The following is an 18,929-nucleotide window of genomic DNA, read 5'->3' on the forward strand; positions in this document are numbered from 1 at the left end:
GGTGGCAAAATGGAGTTGGTGATGGAAATGGCAGAAAATGAGCCATTGAATATGATGGCCGGTGGGTTGATGGTGATCGCCAGCAGGTCTCTGCATCGGTCCTGGGAGGGAGGGGAAGAAGTGACAGCAGAAGTGCAGGAAATGTGGCAGATTTAGTCCAGGACTCTGTCAAATATGTTGATGGGAGGAGTCCTTGTCTGAGGGAAAAAGAAGACATCACAGAAACAGTTGGATGGCAAGTTGCTTGATGACAACAAATGCAGTGCAGATTGAGGAATTGGGAGAATGGAATGGTCTCCTTTCACAGAGTAGCCCTTTTAGAGTGTATGCCAGTTGTTAGTCTCACAAAAGTGGGATAGAGCAAATCTAAACTTCACAAACAATTACAACTTCAGTGAGCACATGCAACGAGTACTAGCGAAGTACGTAGAATTTAATGGAGGAGGTTGTTGGATGAGGAGTCATTGCTTTTCAAAGTGTTATGTGAGGTGTTGGCAAGAACTGTTTTGAATCAGTGGAACATTAGCCAGACACATCATTATTATTCCCACTCGCACAAATCTAGCCAAAAGACCAAACTTTTCTGTGAAAGATGAATCAGTCAAACTCAAAGCCACAAATGAGGCTTACAAACAAACTTAAATCTGAGTCTTGCGACATCTCAGGAATATTACTGTAAAAATACAATGTGTTAAGATTCAGATGTAGAAATCCACAAACTCAATTTCCCAGGCCGCGGGGATCCCCAGCACCAGCACAATCTGAAATAATGGCATTTCTATAAACAAGCTCCTAACGAGAGGCATTTCTTCCAAGTGCAAATAAAAGTGGTTTCAAACGTGCCTTTATAAAATTAAAATGGTTTGAAAGAAGCTATTATTTTGTGTACATTGATTCCTTTACCATCCAGTTAGCATTTTGTCAATGGCCACTTGATCTTTTTTTTTGAAATGTGCAGGAGTGACTGGATGAGTGTCAGTGTTTAAACTGAAACAGAAGTTTAAGTGTTGTCAAATGGTGTAACTAAAATACGCAGATTGTGACCTTTCTGGAAGCTGTTCTGAATTAAGCGCTACTAGTCATGATTGGAGTAATTAAGTTTAAATTTATTTTCAAAATTACTTTTGACAACTCTGATGGTATGTTAAGCCAGCTCAAGTGACTTGTGCAAGGGAAGGGTATCAACTGTAGGGTTGTTCATTGTGCAGGTGCTTTAACTTTTCAATGCTAGCGAGAGTCCAGCAAACCAGAGCAAAAGTCTTGTTCCTCGATACTGATAATCTGCCAAAAATGCAGTTAGATTGCAACTAGGTTGCTGTTCACTTACCTTCACATCTTTGTTTGGAGAATAATGAACATTCTATTCATCATAAGGTCCAACATGGTCTCAGATATTGTGTCCATGTGCACAAGACACAGACAATATCCAGGCTTGGACTGATAAGTGGTAAGTAACATTCATGCCACAGAAGTGCCAAGCAATTACCATCAACAGCAAAGGGGAATTCAGGCATCAGTCTATGTCTTTCAGTGGCATTATAATCACTGATTGCCCTACTGTTTTCCTGGGGAGAAGACCATTGACCAGAAACAAAACTGAATCAGCAATATAAATACTATGACTATAAGAACAGGCCAGAGGCTAGGAATCCTACAGTGAATAACTCACTTCCTGACTCCTCAAAGCATGTCCACGATCAAAATGGACAAGTCAGGAGTGTGATGTAAAACTCCCAATTTGCCTGGCTGAGTGCTGCTCCGTCAATGCTCAAGAAGCACCATCCAGGACAAAGCAGCTAATTGATTGGCAGAACAATTAATGTTTTTAACATTCAATCCCTCCTCCACCAATGGAAGCAGTGTGTACCATCTGCGAGGCGCGTTACAATGCTCCTCACAGCTTCTTTGACAGCATCATCCAAACCAATGATCACTACAACCTAGAAGGGCAATGGCTGTAGATACATAGGTACATCCCCACCTGTAGCATCCCTTCCAAGTCACACACCATCCTGACTTGGAACTATATTGCTGTTCCTTGACTGTAACTGGGTCAACTTCCTGGACCTTCTGTCCAAACAGCATTGTAGGTGTATCTACACCAAATGTACTCCAGGTGCTAAAGAAGGTAGCTTCCCACCACCTTCTGAAGAGTAATTAAGGATGAACAACAAATGCTGTCGTGGCCAGTGATTTTTTTTCGGTGGCAGTTGTTATGGGAGGAGTGACAGCGAGGACCAGAGACTCGATGGGAAAGTAAATCTTAAAAAATATAAAAGCTTTCCTTGGGAATTCAGTGTTCTTCATTTTCTCGGTGGCAGTTGGAATGGGATAAGCGACAACGAGGACCAGCGGCCTAGCAGGAAGATAAATTTTGAAAGATTTAAAGGTATGAAAGCTTACCTCGTGTATCGGCAGAGTGCATACTTAGCAGGAGTGGACCCGGGACTACTGGGTAAGTGAGGCTTTATATTTGGGTGTTTGCTTTACCCGAAACACTACTCGGGCAGTGACTCCCACCCGTCCTCCTCCTGTAGCCAAAAAAAAGGTTCTGTGCGGCGGATTGGTGAGGTGACTAGTTTCTTTTTTTTTAAGATTTTCAGTAGTCTTGTTGGAAATTTAGAATAGTTGGAATGGAGGTTTGGGCAGTTCAATGTTCCTCCTGCAGAATGTGGGAGACAAGGGTCACCTCTCATGTCCCTGCTGACTGCATTTGTGGGAAGTGCACTCAACTCCAGCTCCTCAAAAACCGCGTCAGGGAACTGGAGCTGGAGGAACTTCAATCATTCGGGAGGCAGAGGGGGTTATTGAGAGGATTTACAGGGAGGTAGTCAGACCTCAGTTACAAGCAGGAGATAGATGGGTTACTGTCAGGGGAAGGAAAGGGAACCAGGAGGCAGTGCAGGGATCCCCTGTGGCCATTCCCCTCAACAACAAGTATACCATTTTGGATACTGTTGGGGGGCACAACTTACCAGGGGTAAGCAATAGGGCACAGGTCTCTGGCACAGAGTCTGTCCCTGTTGCTCAGAAGGGAAGGGGAAGAGGAGCAGAACATCAGTCATTGGGGACTCCATAGTTAGGGGGACAGACAGGAGATTCTGTGGGAACGAGAGGGACACACAGTTAGTGTGTTGCCTCCCCAGTGCCAGGGTTTGTGATGTCTCGGATCGTGTTTTCAGGATACTTGAGGGGGAGGGGGTTCACATAGGCACCAACGACATGGGTTCGAAGAGAGATGGGGATTTAAAGCAGAAATTCAGGGAGCTAGGGTGGAAGCTTACAGGTAGAACAAAGTTGCTATCTCTGGTTTGTTGCCCATGCCATGTGCTAGCGAGGCAAAGAATAGGGAGAGAGAGGAATTGAACACATGGCTACAGGACTGGTGCAGGAGGGAGGGTTTTGGATACATGGATAATTGGGGCTCTTTCTAGGTAGTTGGGACCTCGACAAACAGGATGGTCTTCACCTGAACCAGAGGGATACCAATATCCTGGGGGGGAGATTTGCTAATGCTCTTTGGGTGGGTTTAAACTAAATTAGCAGGGAATGGGAACCCAAATTGTAGATCGAGTAGACAGGAGGTTAAGAATAGTGAAGTCAGAACTAAGGTTTCAAGATCACAAGAAGGTACTGGCAAGCAGGAAGTTGGTTTGAAGTGTGTCTACTTCAATGCCAGGAGCATCCAGAATAAGGTGGGTGAACTTGCAGCATAGATTGGTACCTGGGATTTCAATGTTGTGGCTATTTCAAAGACTTGGGTAGTGCAGGGACAGGAATGGTTATTGCAGGTTCTGTGATTTAGATGTTTCAGCAAGAACAGAGAAAATGGTAAAAGAGCAGAGGTGTGGCATTGTTGGTCAAGGACAGTATTACAATTGCAGAAAGGATGTTTGAGGACTCGTCTACTGAGGTAGTATGGGCGGACAATAGAAACAGGAATGGAGAGGTTACCCTGTTAGGAGTTTTCTATAGGCCTCTACACAGTTCCAGAGATGTAGAGGAAAGAATTGCAAAGATGATCCTCAATAGGAGTGAGAGTGACAAGGTAGTTGTTATAGGGACTTTAACTTTTCAAGAGTAACAAAAAGATGGGGTACTGGGCTAATGGTCGGATACTTGGTAGTGTGGATGAGCAGAGGGATCTTGGTGTCCATGTACACAGATCCTTGAAAGTTACCACCCAGGTAAATAGTGCGGTGGAGAAGGCATATGGCGTACTGGCTTTTATTGGTAGAGGAATTGAGTTCCGGAGTCCTTAGATCATGTTGCAGTTGTATAAGACTCTGGTGCGGCCGCATCTGGAGTATTGTGTGCAGTTTTGGTCGCCATACTATAGGAAGGATGTGGAGGCACTGGAACGGGTGCAGAGGAGGTTTACCAGGATGTTGCCTGGTATGGTAGGAAGATCGTATGAAGAAAGGCTGAGGCACTTGGAGTTGTTTTCATTGGAGAAAAGAAGGTTTAGGGGTGACTTGATAGAGGTGTACAAGATGATTAGGGGTTTAGATAGGGTTGACCATGAGAACCTTTTTCCACGTATGGAGTCAGCTATTACGAGGGGGCATAGCTTTAAATTAAGGGGTGGTAGGTATAGGACAGATGTTAGGGGTAGGTTCTTTACTCAGCGAGTCGTGAGTTCATGGAATGCCCTGCCAGTAGCAGTGGTGGACTCTCCCTCTTTATGGGCATTTAAGCGGGCATTGGATAGGCATATGAAGGATAGTGGGCTAGTGTAGGTTAGGTGGGCTTGGATCGGCGCAACATCGAGGGCCAAAGGGCCTGTACTGCGCTGTATTCTTCTATGTTCTATGTTCTAAATATTGACTGGGAATACAATAGTTGAAGTACTTTAGATGAGTCGACTTTTGTCCATTGTGTGTAGGAGGTTTTCCTGACACAGTATGTAGACCAACAAGGGGTGAGGCCACATTAGATTTGGTACTGGGTAATGAACCAGGCCAGGTGTTAGATTTGGAGGTAGGTGAGCACTTTGGTGATAGTGACCATAATTCGGTTATGTTTACTTTAGTTATGCAAAGGGATAGGTATATACCACAGTGCAAAAGTTAAAGCTGGGGAAAGATGATTATGATGCAATTAGGCGAGATTTAAGATGCATAGGATGGGGCAGGAAACTGAAGATGATGGGCACAATTGAAATGTGGAGCTTATTCAAGGACCAGCTACTGTAGATCCTTGATAAGTATGTACCGGTAAGGCAGGGAGGAAGTTGTCGAGTGCGGGAGCTGTGGTTTACTAAGAAAGTTGAAGCTCTTGTTAAGAGGAAGAAGAAGGCTTATGTTAGGATGAGACATGATTGTTCAGTTAGGGCGCTTGAGAGTTACAAGTTAGCCAGAAAAGACCTAAAGAGAGCTAAGAAGGGCCAGGAGAGGACATGAGAATTCATTGGCAGATAGGATCAAGGAAAACCCTGAGGCTTTGTATGGATATAAATCAGCAATAAAAGAATTACAAGATTAAGATAAGCATAGTCATGGGAAGTTGTGCATGGAGTCAGAGGAGATAGGAGAAGTGCTAAATTAATACTTTTCATCAATATTCACACTAGAAAAAGACAATGTGATCGAGGAGAATACTGAGATACAGGCTACTAGACTAGTTGGGACTGAGGTGCATAAGGAGGAGGTGTTAGCAATTCTGGAAAGTGTAAAAATAGATAAATTCCCTGGGCCAGATGGGATTTATCCTCGGATTTTCTGGAAAGTCAGGAAGGGGATTGCTGAGCCTTTGGCTTTGATCTTTATGTCGTCATTGTCTAAAGGAATAGTGCCAGAAGACTGGAGGATCGCAAATGTTGTTCAAGAAGGGGAGTAGAGCCAACCCTGGAAATTATAGAGCTGTGAGCCTTACTTCGTTTGTGGGAAAAGTTTTGGAAAGCATTATAACAGATAGGATTTATAATCACCTAGAAAGGAATAAGTTGATCAGGGATAGTCAACACAAGTTTTGTGAAGGGTAGGTTGAGCCTCACAAACCTTATTGAGTTCTTTGAGAAGGTGACCAAACAGGTAGATGAGGGTAAAGCAGATGATGTGATGTATATGGATTTCAGTAAGGCATTTGATAAGGTTCCCCATGGTAGGCTATTGCAGAAAATACAGAGGCATGGGATTGAGGGTGATTTAGTGGTTTGGATCAGAAACTGGCTAGCTGAAAGAAGACTAATGGTGGTGGTTGATGGGAAATCTTCATCCTGGAGTTCAGTTACTAGTGGGGTAATGCAAGGAGCTGTTTTGGGTCCACTGTTGTTTGTCATTTTTATAAATGATCTGGATAAGGGCATAGAAGGATAGGTTCGTAAATTTGCGGCTGACACTAAAATGGGTAGAGTTGTGGATAGTGACGAAGGATGTTGTAGGTTATGGAGAGACATAGATAAGCTGCAGGGCTTGGCTGAGAGGTGGCAAACAGAGTTTAATGCGGAAAAGTGTGAGGTAATTCACTTTGGAAGGAGTAACAGGAATGCAGAGTATGGAGCTAATGGTAAGATTCTTGGTAGTGTAGATGAGCAAAGAGATCTCAGTGTCCAGGTACATAGATCCTTGAAAGTTGCCACCCAGGTTGATAAGGTTGTTAAGAAGGCATAAGGTGTGTTAGCTTTTATTGGTAGAGGGATTGGATTTCGGAACCATGAGATTGTGCTGCAGAGAGCACATTTAGAGAGAAAAAGGTTGAGAGGTGACTTAATTTAGACTTATAAGATAATCAGAGGCTTAGATAGGGTGGCCAGTAAGAGCCTTTTTCTTCGGATGGTGATGGCTAGCACAAGGGGCATAGCTTTAAATTGAGGGGTGATAGATATAGGACAGATGTCAGAGGTAGTTTGTTTAGTCATAGAGTAATAGGGGCGTGGAATGCACTGCCTGCAACAGTGGTAGACTCACCAATTTTAAGGGCATTTAAGTGGTCATTGGATAGGCATATGGACAAGAATGGAATAGTGTAGGTTAGATGGGCTTCAGGTTGGTTCCACAGGTCAGCACAGCATCGAGGGCCGAAAGGCCTAGAATGCGCCATAATGTTCTGTGTTCTACATTCTATCTTCTAAATTTTAAAAATCTGGAGTAATTGGATCAATTCATAGGCTGAAATTAACCATAAGTCTGGTGAGCTATGATTTGAGTGCATTATTTCAATCTAAGCAGAATGGTTCATTATGCATGGTGGAATAGTTTTATGTATTCCCCGACTAAATTAGACAAAGAGAGCCATTCACTATAACTAGATGTGAGTAACTTGGTTGATGCTAACTCCAAATTCTGAACCAGAAGTCCGATCTCCGTTGGTAAGATTGTATGTAAGGATATTTGAATCCTCCAGATTCCAACTCAGAGGCTGGTATTGTACCCCAGAATCCCAAGGCTGATTCCCAGGGCTGGGTTATTGGTTGCACATGGAAAAAGCTGCCTTCAGGTTGTCTGTTTGGATTCTTTCCTTTAACACAATTTTGCATGAATGAAGGTCAGTGTGACAAGCACGCTACTTACACTGTCAATGATTTGGTGTTGGACTGGGGTGTACAAAGTTAAAAATCACACAACACCTGGTTATAGTCCAACAGGTTTAACTGGAAACACTAGCTTTCGGAGCGACGCTCCTTCATCAGGTGGTTGATGACCTGATGAAGGAGCGTTGCTCCGAAAGCTAGTGCTTCCAGTTAGACCTGTTGGACTATAACCTGGTGTTGTGTGATTTTTAACTCTGTAAAAGATCCCACTTGATCTTCCTTTTTGTTTGAATAAGTGGGTGGAAAATTGAGGGAGGGAGGGGTTGGTGTGCTCTGCCATAACCAATTTTCCGATAAATTGCTGCCATCAGGTACCAGGAAAATCTACCCTTGAACTTTTTCCATTGTTACTGTCCAATTGAAAGTTTACATTTATTGTATGGAATTCCTGTTTATTGATTCATGGCTAATTAAAAGCATGAATGACAAAGGGTGCCGCCCTCTGAATAACTCCTACCCTCCTACACCCATGTAATGAATGAAGCACTTGTTTTCATACGTTATTCATTCTCATTGTAATGGCATGTTCTGATCAGTTGGTATGTGGTGCAGAATCATGTTTGTGACCCTTGATTTGTACAGGATGTGAGCAATGTGGCTTAATGTACCATGTCTATGAGGTACGTGTCACAAATGATTTTGGAAGAATCTACAGTAGGATAGAGTGGGTTTCTGCAGTAAAACAAAGGGATTTTATTAGAAGTGCTGTGTAGTGAAGACATTCGTTTTTTTGTGTGTAGACTTAGAATTAAATCAAATCTAGATCCAAAACAAATAAAGAAAATTCTGAGCACATCCACTCATCTCATGGTTTTTTTGGTGTTTTTAAAAGTGTTCCATGCTGTTTTTAGGTGGCTATATTCCAGCTTGATGCTAACAATAGAAATACATAATCCAATCAAAAATGTATCCAGTGGATGCTGGAGATCTGAAACAAAATCTGAATGTCCTGGAGATGCTCAGCAGGTCTGGCAGCATCTGTGGAGTGAGAAACAGAGTTAACATTTCGAGTCCAATATGACTCCTCTTCGGAGTACAGAAGAAGGAACGAAGTCGAATCATACTGGACTCAAAACGTTAACTCTGTTTTTCCCTTCACAGATGCTGTCAGACCTGCTGAGTTTACCCAGCAATTTCTGTGTTTGCTATAGAGTCCAATGTGCATATTGCCAGGAATGTCTTAGCAATGATGGGTAATAGGGATTCCATTACATTCCTGGAAAGAAACATTGCTAAAACACTCTCAAAATTAACAAGCTGCTAATAGCAAAATCCATAGACAGCTGCACTCAGATCAACAACTATTTCTGAAGTAATTATACCAAGCAATAAGATTTTTTTCCTGGAACAGTACCACTTGCAACAGGACTTTATAGCACATTGCATACAGTCCCTCAGGGTTACAGACGGTGGGGAGGGGAATGGAATAATGGAACAGTGTAGGGACTGAACAGGAGCTAAAATATTATTGGATTAAAAAGTTCACTTAGTGATGTTTTACTAAGTGAAACAATCAGAAAGATCCCAAGTTTGAGCATTTTCTATTTCTGTTATCTGAGTTCAGCCAAATAGTCATGTACAATTGGCTAATGTGATCTTTATTCACTTTCTTTGTCTCTGTCTCTGTCTCACTCTCACTCTCAGTATCTATCATCTCTTTCACTCTCACTCTCGTTCTGTCTTTGTCATTCTCTCTGTCTCTCTCACTCTCTCTCTCTATCTCTCTCTGTCACTCTCACTTCTATTCTCTCTTTCTTTCTCTCTCTCTCTCTCTCTGTCTCTCTTCTCCATGTAGTTTGGAAGAGGCACAACCAGTAGTGGTTCTCACCCCAGTTGATGTCCTCCAGGCCCGGCTTGAAATGTGACAGTGTGGACAACGTACCAGGTTGGGACCAGACTCGGGTGTGAAATCTCCACAAGGGAGGGGCAAAGTTACACAACATGAACACTCAGAATCTAGGTTATTACGACCTTCCGAAATACTGTGGAAGTCATTTTCACCTTTATACAAGCTGATTTTTGGTTTTGGGAAAACGTGCCATCAGGATGGAAGCTCAAAGAGAGAAAAATGCCACAAGGCAAACCTCTGTTTTTCCTTGTGCCCCATTCAAACTCCTGAAGAGACAGAGACACTATATATAAATGCAAACTCCTGCTGCTATATATCTTCCAGCAGCTACTTACAAAAATTATTGGAGCTTCCGCGTGGGGAAGAGGCTCTGATTATATCTGGAGGTCACAATGAGCATCCTTTAACCTTTATCCCATCAACTCTACATCAACCCTAAGCTTCATGTTCAGTGAGACCCACTTAGGAAAGATAGGTAGACTGGACTCTATAGGTTTAGTGGTATTCAGCACAAGGATCCATCATGATTCCACCACAGCAGATAAGATTTGCTCTGATTTATGTAGGTCAGTGGCACCAGCAGGAAGACTTCCTTTGTTAGTTTAGTTTCACAGTATGTTGCTGGCCAAAGGAATTGTGTCTGCTCCAGTGAAATTTGCATTTTTAGTTAAACAAAGGGAGTAAAAAAGGATAAAAGAAACTGATGAAAATACCCCAAGTAGCTAACATTATGACTTCCTATTAGGTTATTGTAGCAGCTTCCTCACCACTACCTGGAGGGAAGCGTAGCTGAAAACCTCTTTAGGAGAAAGTGAGGACTGCAGATGCTGGAGATCAGAGTCGAAGTGTGTGGTGCTGGAAAAGCACAGCTGGTCAGGCAGCATCCGAGGAGCTGGAGAATCGACGTTTCAGGAATTCGTGATGAAGAGCCTATGCCCGAATTGTCGATTCCCCTGATCCTCGGATGCTGCCTGATTGGCTGTGCTTTTCCACCACCACACTCTTCGACTCTGAAAGCACCTTTAGTTTGATGACAAATGTTGTAAAATGTAAGTTTAAAAAAAGCCAAACTTCTGTTTGCAATTTCAAAGATATGAAGTCAGATTTGTGGGAATCTTTTCCTCGACCAGCTGTCAGAGGCGATTAGACTAGAAATTAGAAGCAGTTTGAACCTCGACATTCCTTCAGCATTCGATAATCAAACCAGTTCTGGACAGACATTGTATATCATTGGCTTTTAATTTCTAACAGCGTTGAAGTACACTGAAAAGACAGCACAGGGTTTGTACCAAAATAACCCACATTACCTCACACCTTTTTCCTCTTGAATTGAAGCACTTGGCCTGAATAAGGTTCAGATTTACTAATTGCCCGCACTTTGAGGTTTCTGTAAACACTGTATAATGGAACATTACCAGTCATATGTCTAGCAAGAATATTAAATAAAGAATGTGCCCGAAGGCTTACTCCCTCCACCCCCTCTCCAAAACATTACAGGATAGAGCAATACCACTTTGGTTAATTTGATGTCAGATTTATATGCTGTAAATATGATTTTAAATTTCATTCTATTAGCTGTCAAACAACTGTATATGTAGCGATAATCATTTTCATCCTGGGATCTGGACATCTTGCTTATATTTCAGAGTTCTGCTTATGTCTTAAATGACCTCTGAATTAATTTTGTATGCTCTGCCTTGCTCTGTCTAAGCACCCTGTGATTTGAATGTCCTTGTTTGCTATGATCTGCCTATACTGCTAGCAAAAAAAAGCTTTTCACTGTACTTTGGTACATGTGACTATAATAAATCAAATCAAATTCCTATCAGTGTGCTAGAGTTCAAGCTGAAACTTTTACCTTGAAAGATAATACAGAGTGGAGCTTGTGCTCTCACTTTTACTCTTTACGTCTCTATTATTCGTGATGTGACTTCCTTTACACAAGATCTCATTGTGCAGGGTCAGTTAGACTTGAACATCAGCTCTTTTCTCTCCTTACAGATGCTGCCAGACCTGCTGAGATTTTCCAACATTTTCTTTTTTGGTTTCAGATTCCAGCATCCGCAGCAATTTGCTTTTATCTTATTGTAATCTGTTCCCACCAATCAAGACTTCAATCATGTAACATTTTGAAGCAAGTTTAACTTGCCATATTTGAGCCCATACACAGCGGAAATGTAATTTACAGTGCCATTGTCATTCTGCCTTGTACTTTGTAAACACAAAATTACTCACAGTGCCTCAATTCCCGCCTCAGGTATGGACTGTATGGAGTTTGCACATTCTCCCTATGTCCGCGTGGGTTTTCTCCGGGTGCTCTGGTTTCCTCCTACAGTCCAAAAATGTGCAGGTTAGGTGAATTGACCACACTAAATTGCCTGTAGTGTTAGGTGTAGGGGACTGGGTCTGGGTGGGTGTGCTTTAATCCATTGGAGGTTCAGAACCATCTGAAAAGCTGCTTTTGGATTGGATTGAGTGGGTGTCTGGGACCAGTGCTACATGCAGCTGCACACTAAAGTCGATCAGTTGTCAAGAGGCTGGGAAGATCTCATTCTAGGTCAGCTTTCAAAGCTGAGCTGGCAATGCAGGCCCCTGGTCTTTGAAATTCAAGATTGAAAAGCAACAATGATATCTCTAGATATGCTTGAGGCCAAACAGTTTGCAGAAGCGTATTGATTGTAACATTAATGGAAGCAGAGATTACAACTGTGCTCAGGTTTAATAATGTTAGATTCCCTACAGTGTGGAAAAAGTCCCTTCGGCCCAACAATTCCACACCGACCCTCTGAAGAGTAACCCACCCAGACCCATTTCCCTCTGACTAATGCAGCGGGCAATTTAGCATAGCCAATTCACCTGACCTGCACATCTTTGGATTATGGGAGGAAACCGGAGCAGACATGGGGAGAATGTGCAAACTCCACACAGACAGTCTCCCAAAGCTGGAATCGAACCTGAGACCCTGGTGCTGTGAGGCAGCAGTGCTAACCACTGAGCTACCATGCCACCCAATATATAAAAAATATTTTAAAATCTTTTGCTCATAAATGTGCTGCCTGATTTACTTCCAGCCAAATCATGAGTTCAGTTGGAAATCCAGTGAGACAGATTTAATTGCCTAGAAAATTCCATTGAGAAATCATCCAATCAGCAGTTCCTATGGCCTTCCTACCATGAAAGCCATATTCAAGATTGTTACTGTTGGGATGAAAATTCCAAGAAAGTGGAAATTTATTTGCGGCATGTCAGACATTGGTCAGTGAACACTACTGATAAAAATACTTCAAAGCGACTTTGAATTTTGTGTTCATGTGTAGTAGTACGCAACAACACTGCACTAAATAATTCATAGCCCTTTGAAGAAGTTGCAGGAAAACTTTGAAAGACAGACTTTATGATCTGTAAGCTGGCAGCAAAGGCTGCAAAATGCTCTCGTCCAAGTACTGGGTGAGAGACATTTTTAATATGGATGAAACCACTGTTTTACCCATCTTTTACCAAATCGCACTTGAATGTTTAAAGCCAAAACATGTGCTGGTAGAAAGTGGAACAAGGTACGTACGGCTGGTTTGGTCTGTACTAGCCTGGGTGGTACCAAAAAGCAGCTGCTTCTTGTGATAGGAAAGTTCAAGGAACCATATTATTTGTGAATGTCAAGAGACAGTCTCATTCTACATGAACAAACTAACCTTCCTGAATGATCTCCATCATTTTTGACGCATCGATGAGGAAAATAGACAAATGTCTCAATGGAGGAAAAGATGGATTATCACCTTGATAAACTTGAAGATTACAATGAATGCCTACCACCTCCTCCACCAGTTACAGCCGAAGCTGCAAAGGCTGTAGAGATCCTGTGGAATTTCACACTGCAGCACAAAGACATGGAAAGCATGTTTAAATGCATTGACAACATAGTGGACTCATCTGAAAACAGCAAGCTAAGCAGAAAAAGATGATCAACGTTTTTCATGCTTTCTCTCAAAATGTTATCTCCATTAATGATGACCGACTTACCACTGACATTTTTTATAAACCCACCGACTCCCACAGCTACACCTTTTCCCACCCTACCTCCTGCAAAAATGCCATCTCGTATTCCCAATTCCTCCGCCTCAGCCGTATCTGCTCCCAGGAGGACCAGTTCCAACACAGAACACACCAAATGGCCTCCTTCTTTAGAGACTGCAATTTCCCTTCCCACTTGGTTAAAGATGCCCTCCAACGCATCTCATCCACATCCCGCACCTCCGCTCTCGAACCCCACCCCTCCAACCGTAACAAGGACAGAACGCCCCTGGTGCTCACCTTCCACCCTACCAACCTTCGTATAAACTGCATCATCCGCCGACATTTCCATCTCCAAACAGACCCCACCGCCAGGGATATATTTCCCTCCTCACCCCTTTCCGCTTTACACAAAGACCATTCCCTCCATGACCACCTGGTCAGGTCTACGCCCTCCAACAACCCACCGTCCCGGCCTGGCACCTTCCCCTGCCACCACAGGAATTGCAAAACCTGCGCCCACGCCTCTTCCCTCACCTCTATCCAAGGCCCCAAAGGAGCCTTCCACATGCATCAAAGTTTCACCTGCACATCCACCAATATCATTTATTGTATCCGTTGCTCCCGATGCGGTCTCCTCTACATTGGGAAGACTGGATGCCTCCTAGCAGAGCCCTGTAGGGAACATCTCTGGGACACCCGCACCAATCAACCCCACCGGCTTGTGGCCCAACATTTCAACTCCCCCTCCCACTCAACCGAGGACATGCAGGTCCTCGGCCTCCTCCACTGCCGCTCCCTCACCACCAGACGCCTGGAGGAAGAACACCTCATTTTCCGCCTCGGAACACTTCAATCCCAGGGCATCAATGTGGACTTCACCAGTTTCCTCTTTACCCCTCCCCCGACCTTACCCCAGTTCCAACCTTCCAGCTCAGCACTGTCCCCATGACCTGTCCTACCTGCCTAGCTTCCTTTCCACCTATCCGCCCCACCCTCCTCTCTGACCTATCACCTTCATCCCCACCCCCATTCACCCATTGTACTCTTTACTACCTTCCCCCACCCTCCTCTCTGACCTATCACCTCCATCCCCACCCCCATTCACCTATTGTACTCTATGCTACTTTCTCTCCACCCCCACCCCCCTCTCATTTATCTCTCCACTCTGCAGGCTTCCTGCCTCTATTCCTGATGAAGGGCTTTTGCCCAAAACATCGATTTTCCTGCTCCTTGGATGCTGCCTGACCTGCTGTGCTTTTCCAGCACTACTCTAATCCAGACTTTTACTTTAAGTGGTCAGGTCTCTCTAAGGTGTGAACCAATTGAAAAATAAAGACATTTTTCACATATTTATTGTCGTACACTTAACACAAATTTGCAATTTGACTTATCATGATTTTATTGTATAAAGTTTCCTTCCCAAAGGGAAATTTTGATTTGTGTTGGGGCAGTCATTGCCAAACTATATTAAAATAATGAACAGCATTATGTAACCAGTCAGCAAGACCTTAATGTAGATCCAGGTCTATTAAGTGCAACATTGCGTTATTTGGAAAATGTAACGGGCTGTAGGCAAAGGAGCAATATCAATACTGACTTGCATGTGTTGTTCATTTCAGAGCCCACCCACCCTCACCTTTCGCAATGAAACTGCAAAATATCAAACCAACTGTGTTGAACATGCTCCAATCTTAAAGTTTTATTCACCATGTTAAGCATTAGTAGTGCCTTATTTCCTCCCTCAACAAAACCAGCTTGAGCCAGAACTATATTTCAGTTCTAATTGAGACCTAAAAGTTGACATTTTAATTTATATTTGGGTTCCTAATTTAGTTCAAAGCCAGTCATCAACTGCGATTATAACACTGAACTAAAACTACTGCGTAAATTCAGTACTGGAATTTACTTCAAAAATACAATTTGATTGAAATATAATCATGCTTCAATTGTTTTAAATGAAACAAAGGTTGTGATATTGTTTAATCTGTTCTTGTGTCATCTTTCCAAGTTTAATTTTGTTCCTTGTTCCATGTGTAATGTTCTGTTAAATTTGAATTCACAGGACCTTGCCATTGTGTGACCCATAAAGATTAGATTCCCTACAGTGTGGAAACAGGCCCTTCGGCCCAAGCAGTCCACACCGACCCTCCGAAGAGTAACCCACCCAGACCCACTTCCCTAATGCACCTAGCACTACGGGCAATTTAGCATGGCCAATTCACCTGACCTGCACATATTTGGACTGTGGGAGGAAACCGGAGCACGCAGACGCGGGGAGAATGTGCAAACTCCACACAGACAGTTGCCCAAGGCTGGAATCAAACCTGGGACCATGGTGCTGTGAGGCAGCAGTGCTAACCACTGAGCCACCGTGCTGCCCTAAACTTAACAATTTTCAACCAGAGTAATAATTTTTGTATTGGACTTTGGCATGGGGCAGGAATTTATTCACACAATAATTATTGTTTCTTAAAGTAAAGGAAGACAGCACTTTTACAATATTAGGATATAAGGCTAACATTAAAATATGTATGAAGTGCATTGGTTAAATACAGAGTAAGGCATTCTTAACCTTGTGATTAGATTAGATTACATTAGATTAGATTACATTACAGTGTGGAAACAGGCCCTTCGGCCCAACAAGTCCACACTGACCCGCCGAAGCGAAACCCACCCATACCCCTACATTTACCCCTTATCTAACACTACGGGCAATTTAGTTTGGCCAATTCACCTGACCCTGCACATCTTTGTGACTGTGGGAGGAAACCGGAGCACCCGGAGGAAACCCACGCAGACACGGGGAGAACGTGCAAACTCCACACAGTCAGTCGCCTGAGGCGGGAATGGAACCCGGGTCTCTGGCGCTGTGAGGCAGCAGTGCTAACCACTGTGCCACCGTGCCGCCCACGGTGTTGTGCTTCACCTCAACCTTAAGAGAAAACTGCACATTGTCACTGGGAAATTTTATTTCCCACACTCAGTTTTGAAGAAGAGTCAGACTGGACTCAAAACGATAACTCTCTTCCTTTCTTCATAGATGCTGCCTGACCTGCTGTGTTTCTCCAGGTATTTCTTTCATATTTGTTTGGATTGTCCTGATTTGGCAACACTTCCTATTTCTGTTTTCCAGCATCCGTTTTTTTTTCTCAGTTTTTGCACCTCCCATGATAAATGCTGTGTGAGAATGTGGAAAATCAACTGAAATTTTAATTTAATCCAAATTAGATCCTTTTTGAATTATACGAGGAATGTCAATGGATTTGTCTCATTGCTGAGAGAATACTATAAACTGCCAAACACTCGAAAAGAAACCTTCCGATACAAAAATTATTACTTTGGTTGAAAATTGTTAAGTTTAGGGCAGCACGGTGGCTCAGTGGTTAGCACTGCTGCCTCACAGCACCAGGGTCCCAGGTTTGATTCCAGCCTTGGGGCAACTGTCTGTGTGGAGTTTGCACATTCTCCCCGTGTCTGCGTGCTCCGGTTTCCTCCCACAGTCCAAGTATGTGCAGGTCAGGTGAATTGGCCATGCTACCTTCTTGAAATATTTTGAGGGGGTCTGGCCTGGTGCATAGTATACTCTCAAATACTTTGACTTTGGCATCACTGTATTAGGACTGTACGACCAGAGATGGTGTGCAACCATATTAATTGAGGTTATACATTTAAACGCCTTACTGAAACTAATCGAGGATAGAAAATCCTGATGGTATCTGAGGATCCCAGTAGAAAGGAATTAGTGAAATGACAAGTTTTCCAAAATTCTCCAGTTTTCTTAGTTTTGGAAGGTGAAATTTGGAGGAAAATTAGAGAAGTGTGTACAGACGATGCATTATTGTAATAGATAGTAATTATTCCAAAAGATAAACTCTGATAGGAACATTGTTTCTGGTGAAAGTCAAAATTTTCATGTTTGCAGTTCTCTCTGTACTCATGCAAGATGTTGCAATGCCAGAAAGAAGGGAGGTATTATTAGATCATTTCCAGAATGCACACGGGTGAATTACATGAGGGGTTGTGCGTTGAAGGTGAGAGTGGAACTTCTTCACTATTATGACAGCATTGGCTGACACTTATTGGCCTTTAACAAACAAGTGAAGGGCAACTGATGGGCTGGCACCTTACTCGCCTATCATAAAAAGGAACACAACCCAGTGGTAGGTAGACAGGTGATGGACTTTGACACCCATTTGATTTTAAGTGTCTCCCCTACCTTCAAATAAATGGGGATATGGGTGCGTAAAGGAGCTGCTTAATATTCCCCAGAGGTGTACCTACAGGTAGATTAATAATTGAAAAAGAACGATTTCAGCAACATTAGTCCTAGTTTAAGACTTTCAAAGAGAATTTGAGGATGAAGTTACTTGACTAGATTTTTAAAAAAAGTCACAGCAAGTTAAAAGGAACCTTCTCCAAGTTAGGAGGGCTAAATTGGCAAGAGCCATTGACCTGATGAAGGGCTTATGCCCAAAACGTTGATTCTCCTGCTCCTCGAATGTTGCCTGACCTGATGTGCTTTTCCAGCGCCATACTCTTGACTCTGATCTCCAGCATCTGCAGTCCTCACTTTCTCCTGGAAGAACCATTGATGGTCAACTGATGTATTTAGCAGGGATTGGAAAGGGTACAATATCAGATAGCTTTTCAGAATGAGCTGATGGAAGACTTGTGACGATGCTGCTCCTTCAGCAAAGTTATGTTGTCCTTGGTTTTTATTTCAAAAGGGGTTGTAAAGGCAGAGGTTCTGAAATGTCTGGAAATATCTACTTGCAAAGGCATTTAAGTCTTTCTTTTAAAACACTTGTACAGTGAAAGAGGAGTGACGAGTTCCCCCATTTCAGGGCTTGGTTTGGTTTGGTTTTAGCAAGCAGTCTGTTTGAAGCTACTTGTTAAAGCAAACTGCTGGGGGTAAAGGTTCCCGGATTCATCAGAGATTTTCTGGTTGATTCATTCTGTGATATTTCTCCTGTGAGAATCTTTGTTTGATTTTACCTTTTCTGCCAAGGGAGTGTTTATGGGGATGTTGCAAATATCTGGAACAGCATCATTAAGTTGCGATTGAGTCGATTGGGTTTTCAAATAGGTTAAGTTATTCTAAATTCGGTTCTCTTTTGTTCATGTTTCATTCAGTAGTCTGTAAATAAATTCAGTTTTGTTTAAAACTGAGTGTTTGGGCCAGCTGCATCACTCCTGAAATATGCACTTAATACTGACTTAAAACAACTGGAAAAGTTAAGGTCTGGGCTACCTTCTTGAAATATTTTGAGGGGGTCTGGCCTGGTGCATAATATACTCTCAAATACTCAAAGTTTGTGCGAAGATTTGTAGCTCGGGTGCTCGTTGTTGTGGTTCTGTTCGCCAAGCTGGAAGTTTTTGTTGCAAACGTTTCGTCCCCTGGCTAGGCGACCACATCAGTGCTTGGGAGCCTCCTGCGAAGCGCTTCTTTGATGTTTCCTCCGGTGTTTATAGTGATCTGTCCCTGCCGCTTCCGGTTGTCAGTTTCAGCTGTCCGCTGTAGTGGTTGGTATACTGGGT

At 43.0% G+C, this 18,929-nt stretch overlaps 1 protein-coding gene across 4 annotated transcripts in view; it reads left to right on the forward strand.

The window, feature by feature from the left end:
- The window catches only part of slc39a11 (solute carrier family 39, member 11), a 728,791-nt gene that overhangs the window by 527,372 nt on the left and 182,490 nt on the right, over positions 1–18,929 (forward strand). The window contains exon 7 of one of the 4 annotated variants that reach the window (XM_088000669.1): positions 9,176–11,197. The exons of the other annotated variants lie outside the window; for them this stretch is intronic. Coding sequence (XP_087856795.1) covers positions 9,176–9,326 — 151 coding nt within the window. The 3' untranslated portion in view covers positions 9,327–11,197. Of the gene's footprint in view, positions 1–9,175; positions 11,198–18,929 lie in introns of those variants that run through there. 4 annotated transcript variants of the gene reach the window in all.

This window comes from Chiloscyllium plagiosum, unplaced genomic scaffold, assembly GCF_037043375.1.
Source record: "Chiloscyllium plagiosum isolate Xiang-an unplaced genomic scaffold, Cpla_swu_hap1 HiC_scaffold_25, whole genome shotgun sequence".
NCBI lineage: Eukaryota > Metazoa > Chordata > Chondrichthyes > Orectolobiformes > Hemiscylliidae > Chiloscyllium > Chiloscyllium plagiosum.